Source organism: Manihot esculenta, chromosome 1 (genome assembly GCF_001659605.2).
Source record: "Manihot esculenta cultivar AM560-2 chromosome 1, M.esculenta_v8, whole genome shotgun sequence".
In the NCBI taxonomy this organism is placed as follows: domain Eukaryota; kingdom Viridiplantae; phylum Streptophyta; class Magnoliopsida; order Malpighiales; family Euphorbiaceae; genus Manihot; species Manihot esculenta.
The window spans coordinates 33,770,149-33,787,345 of NC_035161.2; the positions used below are offsets into that span (position 1 = coordinate 33,770,149).

A 17,197-nucleotide genomic window follows, 5' to 3' on the forward strand; every position below is an offset into this window, starting at 1 on the left:
TATTGGTTTAAGAGGCGAAAACGGTTCGTCATGCCATTGAAACGGCTTGCCGTTTTAGAGCGACTTGACTTCTAAAACGGTATGTCGTTTTGACGCGATTAATTCATTATATGCAGCCGCTGTTGCTCATGCGAGAGCCACCGCCAGCATCCAGCAGTCTGAATCAGAAAGGCTTTAGGTTTGTGTTAGATGGAAGAAGTTTCCAAGTTACCATTGCCAGAAGCTTTCCTCGATTTCCTCCAAGCAAATGGGCTTGACGCTTCTATCTATATTGCTAGCGATACCCCTCGCTATATAAGGTACTTGAGTTTCAAAATCATACAATTCTAATTCCTGCGACTTTATGCTTCTATATTGCAAGTTTCCTTTCTACTTGTTCTTCGAATTAATGGTTTCCTAATTTTAGTGGTTAATTTTTTGTTTCCTTGTGAAGGTTGAAGCCTGGGAGCGAAGGTGACCTTCGAGAGATTGAGGCAGAGATAAACTGTAATCTTGAGAGAGTTGCTTGGTTACCTGGTTTTTTTTCTCTTCCGCCTCACCTTCAGATTGCTAATTCAAAGGCATACAAGGAAGGGAAGGTAATAAACCACTTAATAAGAATTTGGTTCCTGTGGCATGGAAAATTTTTAATATTGGCTTAAAATTTTGGCTGAATTTGTTATTGGACTCATTTAGCAATACTTTTACGGCTTTCTGGCATTTGATTATAACTGTTTATCTAGCCACTGTGTCTATTGAGGTTGTTTTATTATTATCTTATTTGCTTTTTATGGTCATTCAGATTTATGGAATTGATGCGGCTTCTGGGGCTGCTGTTTTAGCCCTGAATATCTCAGGAGGAGATAATGTTCTTGATCTCTGCGCTGCTCCTGGTAAGTGATCTTTTACTTCTTTTGCAGTCAATAGATCCCAGTAGATTTAATCATGACACATCAGATTATCTGATACAGTGCTTGTGAAGCTTATTTGTAATACATTCCTGATTATCAGGTGCTAAACTTTGCATGATAGCGGACCTTCTTGGTGATTCAGGATCTGTAACTGGGGTTGATATTGCGAGGCATCGCCTAGCTGCTTGTAGAACAATGCTGCAGAAATATGCACTTGGCGATAGATGCAGACTGTTTGTTGCTGATGGAACAACATTTTCCCTTGGTCCTGTGAGAAAGTTTTCACATTCTAGGTCATGTAAGCAGCTTCTATAGTAGTTTTGTGCAATTATGTTAGCTTCAAAGTGAATCTCCTCAACTTTAAGGAACTCTCAGTTGGTACCTGTTTTTGATGTGTTGTCATTCTGTCTAGTATTGAACAGGTGAATCTGCATGTAAGGAAGACACATTCACGGAGTGGACTTCAAGGAGACCATGGAAAGAAAGGAAAAAAGCAAGGAAAGCAAGGAAACCAGCTGCTTCAGCATTGATTGCAGAAAGTGATAGTCCGGAACTAATTTTTTATGGGCGGGATTCTGGAGTACTTGGGACTAGCAAAAGTGAATTATATCAAATTGTGTGTAGGAGTGAAGTTTTGAGCCGTGGCTATGATAAGGTGGAGTTATGACTCAATTTTAAACTGTACAATTCTCCTATTAATTAGATTCTGCTGAACTATAGAAGCTAATGACCAATTGGCATTTAATTCAGGTTCTTGTAGATGCAGAATGCACTCATGATGGGTCAATTAGACATATTCAAAAATATGAGCATTGGGGATGGGAAACCCTCCATCAACGTGTATTGAATGCGGAGAGAACTGATAATTTGACCAACCTTCAGGTTACTGATTTATTGTATTGTTCTATCACATCATAACCATTTTCCAATTGTGTTGCTCCTAATTCTAATTCTCAGTGAGACAATGACACAATTACATAGGTAGTATAATGGACTAAGAATAGAAATGTACGTAACACCTTAGCTAATTTAATGGAAAATTCATCTATTACATAATCAAGGTAGTTTAATGGACTAATGGCCATTATATAATGGTTTATTTGTTTTAAATTGTCTCCATCTTGGACTGTAAACATTTAGTAAGCACTGAACCATTAAGGGAATGTTTCAGTGTGGTTTTTCCCTGTGCATTTTAGGACCAAAGCTTCTGTTGTAATTTCATTGTTCGTTCCATTTCAGTTATTTCCTGAGTCTGGGAAATTGAACTGTGTGCTTTATAGTTTTTCTTTTCTTTTTCTTTTTTTTATCAAAGCATATTCTCAACCATGCGGGTGTTTTTTCTTTTTCTTTCACATTAGATGTGTTTGTCTTGTGTTGCAGATCAAACTTCTAACAAATGGTTTTAAGCTGCTAAGACTTGGTGGTTTGCTTGTGTACAGCACTTGCAGGTGCGTTCCATACTCAAATCCAATTTTTGCTAAATACTCATCATTGTTATTAAATTTACATGCATTTACCTTTTGTATTATCAGTTTAACAGTTTCTCAGAATGAAGACGTGGTAGAAAGATTTCTCAAGGAAAATGCTTCTGCTGGTAAGATTCTCCATTCCTAAAGATAATAAATCATGAACTCGATATTATTTTGCCTAATTTTACACTTTTTTAGATAACATGATCAAATTTAGAATGGCTGCCCATCCCAGCATATTATCCTACCAATTGTAGGTCCATGAAATTGAATTCATCTTAGGCCATAAGGTTTTTTTTGGTTGTGGGTGGGGTGGTGGTCGAAGCAAATATCTTATCCTTCATTTGGGATAAGTACTAGAATAACCCTAATAATTTATAGCAGAACTAGTTCCATGCGATTCTAACATTATTATTGCAATGTAGTTCTTAGCCGTTGTGCTTGTGCCTGGTTGTTTACTTTTGTTTATCAAGGTAACTTTGAGGTGGATGTAATTGCATGAATTCCTAATTTTCCATCACTTTCTTCTTTGTTTAACCATTCATAATTAGATGGAGCAGTTAGTTTCAATGTCGGTTGGAATAGAGTTTTTTTTTCTTTTTTTTGTTCTTTTTTCTCTTTTCTTTCTTTCTTATTTTTTAATGTTAACTAGAGGAATTTCGTAATATCTGCAGTTCCTAAAGTCCAAAGACCTTGTCTGCTTTCAGATTCTATTACAACAAAAAAGAGCTTGTTATAGTGTTGCTATATAACAATGCTTCTACTGGTCTTACAGAGTTGCAGGAGATAGATGCTGCCAAAGATTGGCCATGTAAAAGTGGGCGGATACCCAAGACCTTGCGCTTTGATCCGGTAACTTCACAAACCAGTGGACTTTTTGTTGCAAAGTTCACAAAACTGGCCATTTAATCGAGGTTTGTAGTTCCATGGGAGATGAATCTGCTATTTCTGTTTTCTACTGTATTTCTGTCGCTAGTTTTAAGCTATCAGAAGGTAAAGGCTAGTGCAGATTCTTCTGGTTGATGATCGTCCTATGATCCTGTGAAAATATTGATTTCTGTCAGAAACTTGTCAAAGCATTTGGCTTGGTAGATGGGAATGAATTGGTTGGTGTGATAGGCTATCGTAGAACAAAATGCTGCGGGTATTGAAATTGGTCTCATGCTGTGGGGTTAATGCGTCATCGTTCAGGAGCGAGGAACCATCAAAGCATCACTCTCTGAAGAACCCACTCGAATTTAGACTACAGTTCCAAGGCAAAGAATGTCGAATTTTGATTGATTGATTTATGTAGGGTTAGGAGATGCTGATTTTAGGATTGAACAAGCTAATTAGTCTTGTGTCGCACGCTATTTTATCTCTATTCTTATCATTCATAAAAAAATTGCTTTAACGCATCCTTTTTATGTTTATTTTTTAAATAATTCTTAAAAGTAAAAGCTCAACCAACTATAATACTAAGAGATTAATTTTAACATTTTAGTGTAGCCCATCATAATGCTCACTTTCACCTCCAATTTAGTTTTAATTTAAACATTTTGTTCAAATTAATTTAGAAATTCTAAATTAAATTAAATTTAGTTCAGTTTAAGAAATTTTTTCCCATTTTTTGAGTCAATTGAATATGAATTTAAATAAAAAAAATTAATGAAATTGAATTTTTTTTAAATTTGTATTTAAGTTGATAAATAAAGAAATATAATAAAAAAAACTTTAGACTAAATTGAATTTAAATTAGAATAGCTAATTTAGATGAGAAGTTAAAAGTATAATAGATTAAACTTTTAATTAGCCATAACACTATCAAAAAAGCCACAGAAAAGTAAAACCAGTCCCTCAAACATGCTGGGCACGTCCATTAATTGTGTATCTTCACATTCTCAAGGATAATCAAGCTCCAACCTGCAAACTTTTTAAACTATGGTTGGATTTTAGGTCTTCATTGTAAAAGCTTGCGCTTGTATCTTTGTTATAATGCTGTGCAACTACTATCTTAAATAACGAGGGCATCCATACTCTCGACCGTGGTATGATCGATATGCTAACAACTCGTATAAATAAGCAACTCAACAACATAAATCTTGAGCAAAAGACTAGATGTTTTGTTTATTATTAAACAAGGGTGCATTGCCATGCCCCATAAAAATTACCAGAACTAAACAAGTACCAGCTTCCTAATTTCAGAAACCACGGGGTTTCTGCAAACATGAATATTAGGAAAAAAAAATAACGACCAAATAATGGATAATAGATTCTGATCTTTAACCACTGGACATAAATATCCGGGGTGAAACAAGATCTAAGCCAACCCCTCATGCAGCCACCTGACCAAAGAGCCTCTTGCGGATCTGTAAAGGGAAGCAAACAAGGTTATAGTAATTGCCGCACTCAAACTCTACAAGGATGTTATCATGTGTTTTCAGCAAATGGTAAGTTTATGCAAAGTCACCATATAAACATAGCTGCTGAAGATTGGCCATCCCAAAATTACTAACTTTCAGCAATTTTCTGACAAAGAGGGGCATATGACAAAAATATTAATGTACATATATACTTCTGTTTCCCATATATACAGTAACTGTTATGCGCCCAAAACAGTTGGGTGAATTACAACCAGAAAAGGCAACAAACTTGATATTCAAAAGCAAAATGACAAAACATCAACCAAACAATTAAGTCCCACTATCAACCTCTGAAAGTCTACGTGGGGAAAAAAGCAACAGAAATAGAGTCGCTTTACTCAGATTAATGAACACATGTGGAAATGGAATCATGGACAGATGGGACTTGGTGAAGCTACAAATCTTATAAAGGTGAAGCATTTTGAAAACATTAGCAGTTTAAAAACCATACTGTTTTTCCAGTCAAATGTGATACAAAATTCCATGTCTTCTCATGTTTTATTTTTCCTTATTCATGAACTCATATTCCAAAACAAATATCTTACACTGGAATATTTATTTTAAATACAAAATATTATTGCGAGAATCCATAACTTAATATGACTTAGAGGCAACACTATACTCATTAGACAGTAGACACTAAATTTTGATAGTTTCAAACCGCTTACCTGTTAAGTTTTAAATGATTAACTACACAAACATAGTCTGTTCAAAAACATAATCGAGCAAGCTTATCTGTGTTCATGTTCATTCATTTATTAAACAGACACAAGTCCTTATTGAGTATTCATTGAGCACTGGTTTGCTCACACCTCTATTCATATTTTAAAACTACAAGCCAGCACTTTACTGAAATCTTGCAAAAGTTCTCTCTTCATAGGATTACCCAAGCAATAGAAGAGAAACTATATAAACCAACTTTCTTGGATCTAGAATGACAAAATGGAGAAAAGAAAAAAAGGGTATTCCATGTGTGTAAGTGTAACCAAAATATTCCAAATTGTTAAAGATCTTGAGTCGGACAAAATAGTGAAAGACCACTTTTTCTAATTTTGCACAGCGCCAAGATAATGAAATATTCAACAAGATGTACCAGGGAACTTCACAAGCATGATTATTCTTTCTTGATCAAAGAACGACCATTTTCCTTTTCAGTTCTGGACGTGAATTACTTTTTTTTATTAAAAAAAAAATCAAGCAAAAGATGGTGCATCTAAAGAGTGCTGGAACAACAGAACCAACTTATGAAAATAGTAAAAAAAGTTTAATGAAGCATACCTCAGGAAGCTTTTTACGGAACACAACATCCAACCGTGCATCAAGGGTATTCTCACACACAATTTTCCCATCTCGAGAAGCCAGGACCACACCTCCAGAGCTAAAGGATAAAACGAGTTATATTCAACATACTTTCCATCATTGGTATTTCATATAACAGGAAAATGTTTGAGAAAATTAAATGTGATCCAATTCCCAGGCTTATCTTCAGCAGCTAGCTATTCTAGAATTAACCACGTGTATTCAGAACTATAAATAGTAGAAGACTTTGGAAAATCCTATAAGCATTACTATATAGGCCACCAGAAATCTACAAAAATTAGCCCAAAACAACAGCCAATTTCCGATAATCCCATACAAATAGCAAATGATACATGAAAAGAAATAGATGCACTCTAAAGTCTTTAGGCTTTGGGATGAAAAGAGAAAATTACCAGTAAGGACCATGCGCATTATGATGACTAGGAGCAGGTGGAAGATAGACATTTTTATCAATTATGACTTCTGGTGCATGAACTTTTACTTTCTCTGCATATTCCTGCTTTGCAGAAGCCAGGACAGACTCCACCAGCTGCAGGTCCTCTTTTCGGCAGCGCAGCAGGACGGAAGGCTCCTTCAGTCTGAGCAAACTCTGGGATATAAAAAAACCTAACTGAATTTCCTTTCTCATAGAAAATATATGTCACTACTATTAAGCATATCCTGACAATAACATCAATAACTCATTCCATAAAATACTGAAAAGCAATGGCCCATCTTCAAGAATGAGACTAATGATAAAATTAGACTGTTCACAGTGACTTAAATATCACGCTGTGATGATGACACCAGATTGTTACTGATATTTACAGTTATGACTTTATTTCAATTTCTATGCAAAGAATAAATTTCTTCGTTACATAAATATTTAGCCACTAAAATGGAATAGAAAGTCAGCTCAGGTATTCACCTACCTGAACTATCAGATCATTCAGAAGCTTTTTGTACACATGATTATCACGACTCACATTCAGAAGATCCTTTCCTGCTGCCTCTTTCATGGAATTAACCACATCATCTTGGGCTTGAAGAACTTTAATTCGAGAAGCATTAAGCTGCATGGAATACTCGCTGCCAACAATAAACACCAGAAATTTCATTCATACCTTTTTGGTGAAAAAAGGGAGGCCTCTATTATTTGTCAAAAGAAATGGACAGCAGAGCAGAAGAAGGTAGCTCTCACTCTACACACATTGTGACAATGGTCTCTTCATAATCAAACTCAACTAACTGATTCACTCTACAAACTGAATCATCATTTTTTTTCATAAAACTCACAAATATGTAAAACAACACATTTTATACCTACTGATGTACAATTTTACGGTTGAGTTATGCACTGGTTGAAGTTGGGATCCGTTCTATAAACCTCTATTCAACAGGCAGGCTAGTCTATATATGGGCTAAAGAATTCCGTAGTTGTGCAAAAGGAAAAAAAAATCAATTCATGGCCAATTACTTCCTGATTGTCTTCACTGAGCACAGGCCACAGAAAATAACTACAAATACCAATTGATCGATCTAAAACTGATTTCCTCATATTACAACGCAGTAAGTGTATACTAATATCAAAGTAGCAATTAAACAAACCGAAAAGCTAATTACATCTTTTTGCGAACATCGACTTGCTTCTCTTTACGCTCATACTCTTGCCTGATCTTCTTCTTCTCTGCCTCTACAAGCTGCAACTTTTCAATATTGAATTCCTACCAAAACATCAAATCAAATCAGATGCCTTAAAATCGCATTAATTCCACGCTTACTATATAGTGGAAACAGATAAACGAAATCAAACTAAATTACGCAAAAATCCGATAATTCACTACAATATATATGCATATAATCCTTAAAAAAATTGCTGTCATCGAAATTGGGGTTACTTCTTCAGCAGAAACTGAGATCTCGTTGGCCTTCTCTTCGGCTTCCTGGCGGATGAATCTGACCATCTGCTGGATCTGCTTGGAGACATCTGCATCGTTCATTTTCGCTGATGGATCAGATAGGGATGGGAGAGAACGATCGGAACAGGAAAAAGGGGTTCAGCCCTTAGAGAATGCAGGGATTTTGCGAATGTAGGAGACCCAGTGATTCACTGATTTGTAATATAAATTAAGATTGAATTGATAGAGGAAATTTCTGTGGTACCCACCTTTCATTTCCAATACGCCAACACTCCCCTCCGTTTTAACCAAAAGTTGACACGTTAAATATATATATATATATATATAGTCATATTCTAATTCATATTCATATTTTTTTTGTCAGTATATATATTCATATGTATATATTAGGCAAGCGTCAACACATTTTTATTTGGATAAATTATTATTATTATTAATTTTCTATACTTTACTTAATAATATTTAATCTTTTTTCAAGTAAATCTTTATATAATTTAATTAAAATATCTTTAAATTTTTATAATATCAAAATTCGTAATCTTTCTATAAAAAAGTTGGTCAATATATTTTAATTTAAATATTTACATTATTTACTTTCTATAATTTTACCTATTTATATTATTAATTTTTAATTTTTAATTATTTATACTATTTAATCACTCTTATTTTCACATTTGAAATCAATTTATAAAAATTTTAATTAAATAGAGTTTTTTTTTTTTGTAAATATAAATGTTTGAAATGTACGAATTAAAAATTTTCTTTTAAAAAGTATACATAATTTTATAAAAAAAATTATTTAAATTATTTTCTATAAATAATTTATTCCAAAAAGCTATCAAGGCTAAAATAATGATTTTAGATTTTTTAAAATAAATTAATCACATAATTAATTTTAATAAAATGCATAAGTTTAATACGAATTCTACTTAATTCAATCTACATAATTTTAAAATTGTATTATTCAAAATTAGTCATCACTAAGCTCACAATATAAATAGTTAAATGTAAAAAGAACTTTTAAAAAAAATGAATATGATAGATTAAAGTTAATGTGAAGTGTTAACTAATAAAAATTTATATTAATGTATTCAGGGACTTAATCCGGAGTTACGTGTATTTAATTGAATTGAAAAATTTTAAATTCAGCATATCAATTTTTCATTCTAATATTAAAAATAAAATAAAATTTATATTAATAAAAAATATCCAAGAAAATTTTAACAAAATAAGAGCAACACGCTCTTATATTACCCATAAACTTGAGTGTGAAATTATCTAGATAGGAAAATCTGGCAAACTATAGTTATGCATAAGGGGCATCTTTGCTGATAGAGGGTTTCTATTAAAAAGGGACTAAAAGGAAAAATGGTCAACTGGATGGGATAAAAAGAATTTATATAAAAGCAGTGAATTTTAGTTTCTGCAATTTTAAATAGTGTTGTAAATAATATTATTTAGTTATTACTTAACATAGTACCTGTAATTTTAAAATATGCAATGGTGTATAGGAATAAAAAATCCACAGAATGATTTCCATATTTACTAGTCCTGGATGAGATTAGTAGGGAACTGGTGGGAGCTGTATACCGGGGGTTTCCTTGGTTTGGGAAGTTGTATTGATGATCTCCCGTTTCTCATCTTCTCAATTGGATTTGACTTGTCAGCTTCTCTTCTTTATATAATACTTTTATCTTTATCTAAATCACTGTCTGCGGCCCCTCAATTTAATTTAATATGCTATGAATTAGCACATGTAACTAGAGAAACAGTTCTTGCAGATAGCTTCATATTGTCCCCACTTAGGCCACAATGTCTCTTTCACTTGTTTTAAGTATATGTTTTTAAAACATTCCCTGAATTGCGAAACCGTGGTCTAAAACAAGCTCTTAATAATTGAATTCAAGACAAGATATACTTTTAACATTAATGAATGTAAAACAAAGAGTATAAATAGATTAGTCAATCCTGCCACACCTCAAACTGCAACTTAAAAGCAAATACATTTGCAAATTCTCTTCTCCTTTTCTTCTCCATTGTTCTGAGTTATGTGTTCACTGTTACCTCCTATATCACCAGCTGGAAAATGGCTGGGATTTGTTACTGCCATATGGGTGCAGGCAATATGTGGTAACAATTACACGTTTTCCAATTATTCTGATGCTCTGAAATCGCTCATGGCTCTCTCTCAACTGGAGCTCAATAATCTTTCTGTTGCTAAAGATGTTGGCAAGGCATTTGGGCTTATATCGGGGCTTGCTTCAGATCGGTGGTCAACTGCAGTGTTACTTATCATAGGATCAGTTGAAGGACTTATAGGATATGGGGTTCAATGGCTCGTTGTCAGCCAGCGGATTCATCCTCTACCATACTGGCAGGTATACAAGGAATTCATAAATGTCAGTTTTGGCTTATTTTATCCATTAATCATCACCAGGCTATAAATGTATCGTTTTCTGCTACAGATGTGTATATTTCTGTGCATGGGAGGCAATAGCACAACATGGATGAACACGGCAGTACTGGTGACTTGTATGCGAAACTTCCCAAAAAATCGTGGTCCAGTCTCTGGAATCCTCAAGGGTTATGTAGGACTCAGCACAGCAATCTTCACTGATATCTGCACTGCTCTTTTCTCTTCCAACCCTTCTACATTTCTGCTTATTCTTGCCATTGTTCCAGCTATTGTTTGCCTTACTGCTGTTCTCTTCCTCCGGGAAACAATACCTGCTGCAGATCCGGCAGAAGGAGAACAAGAAACTCGAATTTTCAATGTCTTCAATGTCATTGCCATTGTAGTAGCTGTTTATCTCTTGGCATTTGACATCACTGGAAATCATGGCCATGTTCTTTCGCTAGCATTTGCAGTAGGACTGTCACTCCTGCTTGCTGCCCCATTACTTGTTCCTTTATACTCGGCTTTGCTCACGGTGAAATGCTATTCAGATATTGAACAAGTTAACGAACCATTACTCGTTGATCGAAAAGATTCATCAACCAAGCAAGAGCCGGCAGAGAAAGTGAACTTTGGGATAAAGCAACGGCCATTGATTGGGGAGGATCACACGATTCTTGAAATGATACAAACATTTGACTTCTGGATTCTGTTCTTATCGTTTCTTTGTGGTGTGGGAACTGGGATGTGTGTGATGAACAACATGGGGCAGATGGGGCTGGCTCTAGGATATGTTGATTCATCCATTTTTGTGTCACTCACCAGCATATGGGGATTTTTCGGACGAATTTTATCAGGCCTAGTATCAGAACATTACCTCTGGTAAGTTGATTTCCTTCCCTTTTCTCATCATTTGAGACAGATTATTTCCTCAACAACAACAATTAAGTCATGTCCTTTACTTATTTGCAGGAAATGTGGGACCCCAAGGCCTCTATGGAATGCAGCTTCACAAATTGTGATGTGTCTCGGATTTGTGGTGATGGCATTAGCCTTGCCTGGATCACTTTACATTGGTTCAATATTGGTAGGAATTTGCTATGGTGTTCGTCTGACAATAACAGTCCCAGTAGCCTCGGAACTATTTGGTCTGAAATACTATGGGTTGTTGTACAACATCCTTATCCTCAATCTTCCTTTGGGTTCCTTCCTCTTCTCTGGCCTGCTTGCTGGTTATCTCTATGATGCTGAAGCAACCAGTTCAACTGGAGGTGGCAACGTATGTGTTGGACCTCACTGTTATTTCCTCATCTTTATTATCATGGCTGTTGCCACTATCGTTGGATTTGGGCTGGATGTGCTACTGGGATTTAGAACAAGGAAAGTCTATGCCAAGATTTGTGCAGACAGGAAGTCTTGTAGGTCCATTGTTGCTTGAGGAATTTTTGTCAGAATTTCATGGGTGTGACTCTGTACAGGTTTAGCAATCCTTCATTATTAGCCGTTTGCAATTAAGCAAATATCACATGTTCTGTTAGTCTTCAAAGTATCATCATTATTTTATACGTTGTCCATTTCAATTTCTAATAGTACCCTCTTTCCTTTCTTATTTTAGTTTATAACCATCAGTTTAAATCCTTATCGTTCTTATTTTAGTTTATAACTATGAGTTTAAATCCTTATCAAATTGGCTAACAACAAATCTATATATTTATATTAAAGCTTAAACAAAGACAGTTCAGAAACTTTCCTTATGTTTAACATTCCATTTTTCTTTTTCAGAAAATTTTAAGTATTTTTTTAAATTTTTCTGTATTTTGATTGGTCAATTTCAATTTAATATGTAATATAATCTAATCATTTATCCTAATCCTGATAAAACTATCTAATCATCTAAACCCACAAAAGTTTTAACTCAGAATCAAGTACTCGCCTTATTAAAGCTAGACAATTGTAAAGTGTCCATAAATCCATTCGTTGCCTTATTTTTTAGTAGGATATGATGTGAAGGCCATACGCGTGTTCTTTCACAACACTCATTAAAAACAAAAAAAATCAAATGCTTTGTACTCCTAAATTCTAGGACCCGCTTTGTCCAATCTCTGCACTGGCTTTGTAAGCTAATCGAGGAAACAAGCCTATTTTCTCCCCCATATAATCTAGCTTTAATAAATGCAATTTCATCTTATTTATCTATTGGCAGAAATACCTGCAGCATGTTCTAATGGGAAAAGGAAAATGCACTTTTGGTGGTATTTGAAAAGATATTCTGTTTTTCCCGCGCAGCCTCTATGAAAATAAGAACAGTGGTGCCAGTTTTTCTGAAGGTAGTGGAGAACAATCTTTTTCTCAGAAGATTTTTCCTTGGATGAAAAAACAAATCAGAAAAAGTTGAAAATAAGTAGAAGATCCTTTATTTATATACTTCATAAATTGTTTCAACAGCTGCATTTTTAGCTCAGACGAATTTTTGTGTCAAGCAAAATGCCAGTAGGTATCTCGTGCATGGTGACCATTCTTGTGCAGTCGGTTGATGTGAACATAAAATCCACATCAACAAGTTGATTCAAAACAAAACTGAGCTTAACAAGTCAAAGAGGAAATTTGTTTCTTGTCATGCCTATAAACTGTGCGCATGATAATTCCTATTTTCAACTTATGATACTTGGCTAGCATTACACTTGCAAAGCAACCAAATCATCCGCTTTTCACCTTTTAGAGACAAGAAGATCTCCCTTGCATTAGGGTTGTCAAACAAATCCAGAGCAGCAAAATAGACTCCTTCTTCCACACCTTGCATTGCATCCAATTCCTTAACGCAATCAGCTACACTGTATCTCTCACTAATTCGCTTTATGGCAGCTGTCCTTAGCCTTGATGCAGCTGCCATGTGCAATATAGCCCCTGCAATAGCATCATCAATCCCCTTGCGACCTCGTTTACGATTACCAGCAGTTATATTCTCTGCACCAGTAGTTGTACTAGTACTGTGCATTGTAGTAGTTGCAACATGTGTGGCAGGTTGAACCATTTCTTGATTGTCTGCCACATCATCCTCATCCTCAGATTCTGAAGGGGATTCTTCCTGTTGGACAGCGTTCAAAGTCTCCTTAAGGGGGACTGATGAAGGAACCTCTTCCTCTTGTTCAGCAGGCTGGTCATGATTTCCATTGGTTAATGGCTCAGAGAATATCACACCGAGCTGTTTGTAGATTGGGCACCCACTGCCTCTTATAGGCTCAGCATCAGGATGTCCCTAGATGTGGATGTTTCAAAGGATGTTGGAGAAGATCAATTAAAGAAACATAGACCAGCCTCCTGCCCCCAGTTTGGAGGAACTCCAACCCTATAATGTGGATAAACATTATTGGCTACTATGGAACCAAAATTTACTTCACAAATCATTCCTTGGAATTGTCAAGGATATAGTCATTAGTGCAATTTCTAGCAGGCTCATCTCTTAAATACAAAAGATTAATATTTTCAATTTATATGAAAATTCCACTTTAGCCAAGAAGTCCACCACCAAGTATGGGGTTATGGAAGATTCCTCCATCTAATGCAGGAGAGATTTATATTTGGCCACAAGATTAGCAAATTAGGGACAGAAGGAGCATACCTTTATGTAATCATTCCAAGCTTGGTTGCTGGCAATAATGTTCCCAGTAGATGCATCCAAACCGAATTCACTTCGACTAAGAAGTGACTTTACAATGGCGTGTTGCCTCCTCATAACTGCATATCTGTTCTTGAGCTGCTCCTTATCCCATTTCAAGCCAGTCTTCTGATAAAACTCATCAGACATTATATTCCATGCTTTCTTACTAAAAGAATTGTTGTTTATTTTATTCCCTTTCTGAACCTGCTCAACCATCAAGTCTGCAAATATCTTAGTTAGGCCATTTGTCCACCTAGCCCGCGATTGTGGTTCTGGCTGCTGAGTTATTTGTTGCCTCGACCGCGTAACTCGGCTTGCCATCTAAACTCTGCATTAGAAACAAAATCAAAAAGAAAGAATTTCATGCGGCAAGTTTTGGTAAAACTGAAAATTTTCTAGTTAGGATCAAAAGAATCATTGGATTTGGAAGCTTAGAAGCTTCAAACACTACTAAACGCCAAAAATACTCTTCAAGTAAATTGTAAAGCTCAGCTTCACAGAAGCAAACATCAAATACCGTTTCTAGCAAAGCAAGTACCAGCTAGATCTGTAGCTCATATGAATAGTTTATCTGAAAGAAAATCCAATCAAATGGATGATTTGCAACCTAATTCCTAATTTCCACCCCGGTCATCATGATGATGATTGCATTACCTTAGTATAAAGCATCAATTGGCAGAATTAACGATTCAGATAAAACCCATAAATCAGAACATATCAAAATTCAAATGAAAACCGTTCTTAAGACCTAGAGATAGATGGAGAAGCAACAACTTTACCTCAGGAGAAATCCCTTGTACACTCTTTAGGGTTGGGTGACAAATGAGTATCGGCTAATTTGTTGGTAAGGCTATGCACAAATAGGAACACAGACACCCTTCGATTTCAAGCATTTTTTTTATGTTTTTTTTTTTTTCTTTTATCGAAACTAGAACGAGTCATTTATTTACATTTAAAAGAATTTATAACGGTGTCGTTTTTGTTGGAAACAGAGTGAGGCATACGGATTTGAGTTTAAAGAATAATAATTATTATAGATTTAGATTGAATTTAAATTTTATTTATAAATATTTATTATTAAATTTATTTATATAAATAATTAATTTAATATAAAAATATATATTTTATAATAATATTTATAATTTTTTATATTTTTTTATTTAAAAATTAAATTTTAAATATTTTTTAAAAATATTAAAATTTTTAAATAAAAAATATTTTTAAATAAATTATTAATTAAAATATATAACACTAAATAAATTTAAATTTTATTCGAATAATAATAATTAAATTTAAAATAAATTTAAATAATTTAAATTAATTTTTAATCAAATTAAAAATAAATTTAAATATTATTAATATAAATTATATTCAATTAATTTAATTTTTATAAATATCTTAATGGTTTACATCCCTATTAAAGATGTGAAATTTACCCTTTAATTGTATTGTCTCTTTTTCTGCAAATCAGGTGCCTCTACAGTTTAAAAATGATTCAATCTAAAGTAAGTTAATATGAATATTTCAATTACTCTCAACAAATAATTATTACAGATTTAATATTATTTTTATTTTTTAAAAAAATAAATTTAATTTAGTTGTGAGATTTAAAATTAATTTATTTATTTATTATTTTTAGTGAAAAGCTAATTGTTCAATTAATAAGAGGTTTTTTTTTAATGTAGTCATGATAAAACTTTTTCCAGCTAAAAAGCCCACAACAATACCTAATTAATACACAAACATCAAAATTCTAGGATATCTTCCGAACTTTTTAAGATTTTGGTATTAAAAAAAATTATTTAATTTTTTTGAGATTGATTCAGAATTATTTATTAAATAAAAATTTGATCATCTACATAAACAGACACCATTTTTTTTATATAAATGAACAAAGCTAGTAAAATGCTGGCTTTGTTCATTCAGCCTGCAGCAGCAGGTTTTAAACTGGCTTTAAAAATTTTATACCTGCTCCGGCAGGTTTTTATTTAAAAAAAATTAATTATTTTATTTTTTAATTATCATTATACTATAAAAACATATTTATATTATATTAATTTAATAATATTATTACAAATAATATAATTTTTATAAAGAAAATTTATTTTTTAGTCCTTGAAATTTAACATAATTAACACTTTTGTCCCTTTATTTTAACGACCTAACACTTAAATCTCTCACTTTCTCTCCGAATTTATAGTCTTTCCGTAAAAAATAATCGTTTGGTCAAAAAATCTAAGGTGAGGTGAAATTTTTTACCAAAAATACCCTTAATGAAATTATTAAAACCCTTCTCAACTTGAAATCCTCCATTTTTCTTCTCCATCATATTTTCTCTATTTCTTCCTCCATCCTTCTTCTCTCTCATATCTTTTCTATTTATTCGCTCCATCTTCTTCTCTCTCATATCTTCTCTATTTTTTCTTTCTTTTCCTTCCTCTCAATTTTCCCCTCTCTCTTATTTTCTCTCCATTTCTTCAACTTACTTTACGTACCCTATATTTTCAAGGCGCCTCTCTACCTCAATCTTCACTGTCAAAACTAGTGCTGCAAAGAATAAGGTCCTTATACAAACAGCGGTGGTCATGCAGTTATTGGGTTATATTTTGCGAAAGAGCTTCTGGATTTGTCAACATTATGTCTATTGACTCAAACCCATTATTAATATAAGCAACCAATGCTAACCAATCTTCACAAACAGGTATGTAGCGGACTAGTCCAAGAACAAAATTGACGATATTTTATTCTAAATAGAGATTATCCATAAAAGGACAGTGTCCATTTTTGAATCTGGGATACAACTAACTAATATTGCTCATATTAGAGACTTGTCCTTTATACTTATAGCAGCTGTTGAGAGCTCAGAAATTGCAAGTAACAAAATATTAAATTGTGTAAGTGATCATATTGTGACTCTGGATGGAATGGCCAAACTTTGTGCACAAGCTACAAGACTATCAGTTGAAACTGTGCATTATGATTCAAAAGCTATTGGAGTTGATGCAAATAAAACTTTTTCATTTCTGAAAAGCAACAGAGAAAATATTAGGGAGAAAAAGGATGGAGGCATTTTACGTTGAGAGGCATTTGAAATTACGAATTCAGACGAAAAAGAATGTAAGAGAATTAAGTATTAGATCGTCAAAATAAAGAGATAGAAGTGTT

At 33.7% G+C, this 17,197-nt stretch overlaps 4 protein-coding genes across 7 annotated transcripts; 2 read left to right on the top strand and 2 right to left on the bottom strand.

Annotated features, from left to right (window-relative positions):
• Positions 1 to 17: 17 nt before the first annotated feature.
• On the top strand, positions 18 to 3,756 carry LOC110602005 (rRNA (cytosine-C(5))-methyltransferase NOP2C). 3 transcript variants are annotated; one of them, XM_021739438.2, is made up of 10 exons: positions 18 to 299; positions 434 to 578; positions 782 to 872; positions 991 to 1,188; positions 1,313 to 1,545; positions 1,641 to 1,772; positions 2,271 to 2,338; positions 2,423 to 2,484; positions 3,135 to 3,273; positions 3,424 to 3,756. In XM_021739438.2, exons 1-9 carry the CDS (start codon positions 190 to 192, stop codon positions 3,266 to 3,268), a joined length of 1,173 nt encoding a protein of 390 aa, XP_021595130.1. In that variant the 5' UTR covers positions 18 to 189; the 3' UTR covers positions 3,269 to 3,273; positions 3,424 to 3,756. The 3 variants fall into 3 exon arrangements, with proteins under 3 accessions (XP_021595130.1, XP_043814625.1, XP_021595140.1); XM_043958690.1 differs by having other exon boundaries at positions 1,033 to 1,188; XM_021739448.2 differs by lacking the exon at positions 3,424 to 3,756 and having other exon boundaries at positions 3,034 to 3,165.
• A 684-nt stretch (positions 3,757 to 4,440) lies between these two features.
• On the bottom strand, positions 4,441 to 8,180 carry LOC110602035 (V-type proton ATPase subunit E). Of its 2 annotated transcripts, none has more exons than XM_021739463.2 (6): positions 7,959 to 8,180; positions 7,684 to 7,784; positions 6,993 to 7,149; positions 6,474 to 6,670; positions 6,040 to 6,139; positions 4,441 to 4,707 (listed from the first exon to the last, which is right to left on the bottom strand). In XM_021739463.2, the coding sequence occupies exons 1-6, from the start codon at positions 8,058 to 8,060 to the stop codon at positions 4,672 to 4,674; spliced, it is 693 nt and encodes a 230-aa protein (XP_021595155.1). In that variant the 5' UTR covers positions 8,061 to 8,180; the 3' UTR covers positions 4,441 to 4,671. The 2 variants fall into 2 exon arrangements, with proteins under 2 accessions (XP_021595155.1, XP_043814629.1); XM_043958694.1 differs by having other exon boundaries at positions 4,693 to 4,867.
• A 1,804-nt stretch (positions 8,181 to 9,984) lies between these two features.
• LOC110629482 (protein NUCLEAR FUSION DEFECTIVE 4) lies at positions 9,985 to 11,958 on the top strand. Its single transcript, XM_021776471.2, has 3 exons — positions 9,985 to 10,357; positions 10,445 to 11,256; positions 11,347 to 11,958. The coding sequence occupies exons 1-3, from the start codon at positions 10,028 to 10,030 to the stop codon at positions 11,810 to 11,812; spliced, it is 1,608 nt and encodes a 535-aa protein (XP_021632163.1). The 5' UTR covers positions 9,985 to 10,027; the 3' UTR covers positions 11,813 to 11,958.
• An 807-nt stretch (positions 11,959 to 12,765) lies between these two features.
• On the bottom strand, positions 12,766 to 14,947 carry LOC110617414 (L10-interacting MYB domain-containing protein). The gene is made up of 3 exons (XM_021760168.1): positions 14,812 to 14,947; positions 13,994 to 14,360; positions 12,766 to 13,630 (listed from the first exon to the last, which is right to left on the bottom strand). Exons 2-3 carry the CDS (start codon positions 14,351 to 14,353, stop codon positions 13,031 to 13,033), a joined length of 960 nt encoding a protein of 319 aa, XP_021615860.1. The 5' UTR covers positions 14,354 to 14,360; positions 14,812 to 14,947; the 3' UTR covers positions 12,766 to 13,030.
• Between the last annotated feature and the right edge of the window lie 2,250 nt (positions 14,948 to 17,197).

Excerpts from the sequence above, each read along its gene's own strand:
- LOC110602035 (XM_021739463.2), bottom strand. The coding sequence starts at position 8,060 with ATGAACGATGCAGATGTCTCCAAGCAGATCCAGCAGATGGTCAGATTC. Across the intron at positions 7,150-7,683 it reads GTCGATGTTCGCAAAAAGAT|CGAGTATTCCATGCAGCTTA; the intron begins GTAATTAGCTTT and ends TATTGTTGGCAG. Across the intron at positions 4,708-6,039 it reads TCCGTAAAAAGCTTCCTGAG|ATCCGCAAGAGGCTCTTTGG; the intron begins GTATGCTTCATT and ends TTCCCTTTACAG.
- LOC110602005 (XM_021739438.2), top strand. The coding sequence starts at position 190 with ATGGAAGAAGTTTCCAAGTTACCATTGCCAGAAGCTTTCCTCGATTTC. Across the intron at positions 1,189-1,312 it reads GTTTTCACATTCTAGGTCAT|GTGAATCTGCATGTAAGGAA; the intron begins GTAAGCAGCTTC and ends AGTATTGAACAG. Across the intron at positions 1,773-2,270 it reads ATAATTTGACCAACCTTCAG|ATCAAACTTCTAACAAATGG; the intron begins GTTACTGATTTA and ends CTTGTGTTGCAG.
- LOC110629482 (XM_021776471.2), top strand. The coding sequence starts at position 10,028 with ATGTGTTCACTGTTACCTCCTATATCACCAGCTGGAAAATGGCTGGGA. Across the intron at positions 10,358-10,444 it reads ATCCTCTACCATACTGGCAG|ATGTGTATATTTCTGTGCAT; the intron begins GTATACAAGGAA and ends TTTCTGCTACAG. Across the intron at positions 11,257-11,346 it reads GTATCAGAACATTACCTCTG|GAAATGTGGGACCCCAAGGC; the intron begins GTAAGTTGATTT and ends ACTTATTTGCAG.
- LOC110617414 (XM_021760168.1), bottom strand. The coding sequence starts at position 14,353 with ATGGCAAGCCGAGTTACGCGGTCGAGGCAACAAATAACTCAGCAGCCA. Across the intron at positions 13,631-13,993 it reads CTTGGAATGATTACATAAAG|GGACATCCTGATGCTGAGCC; the intron begins GTATGCTCCTTC and ends ATCCACATCTAG.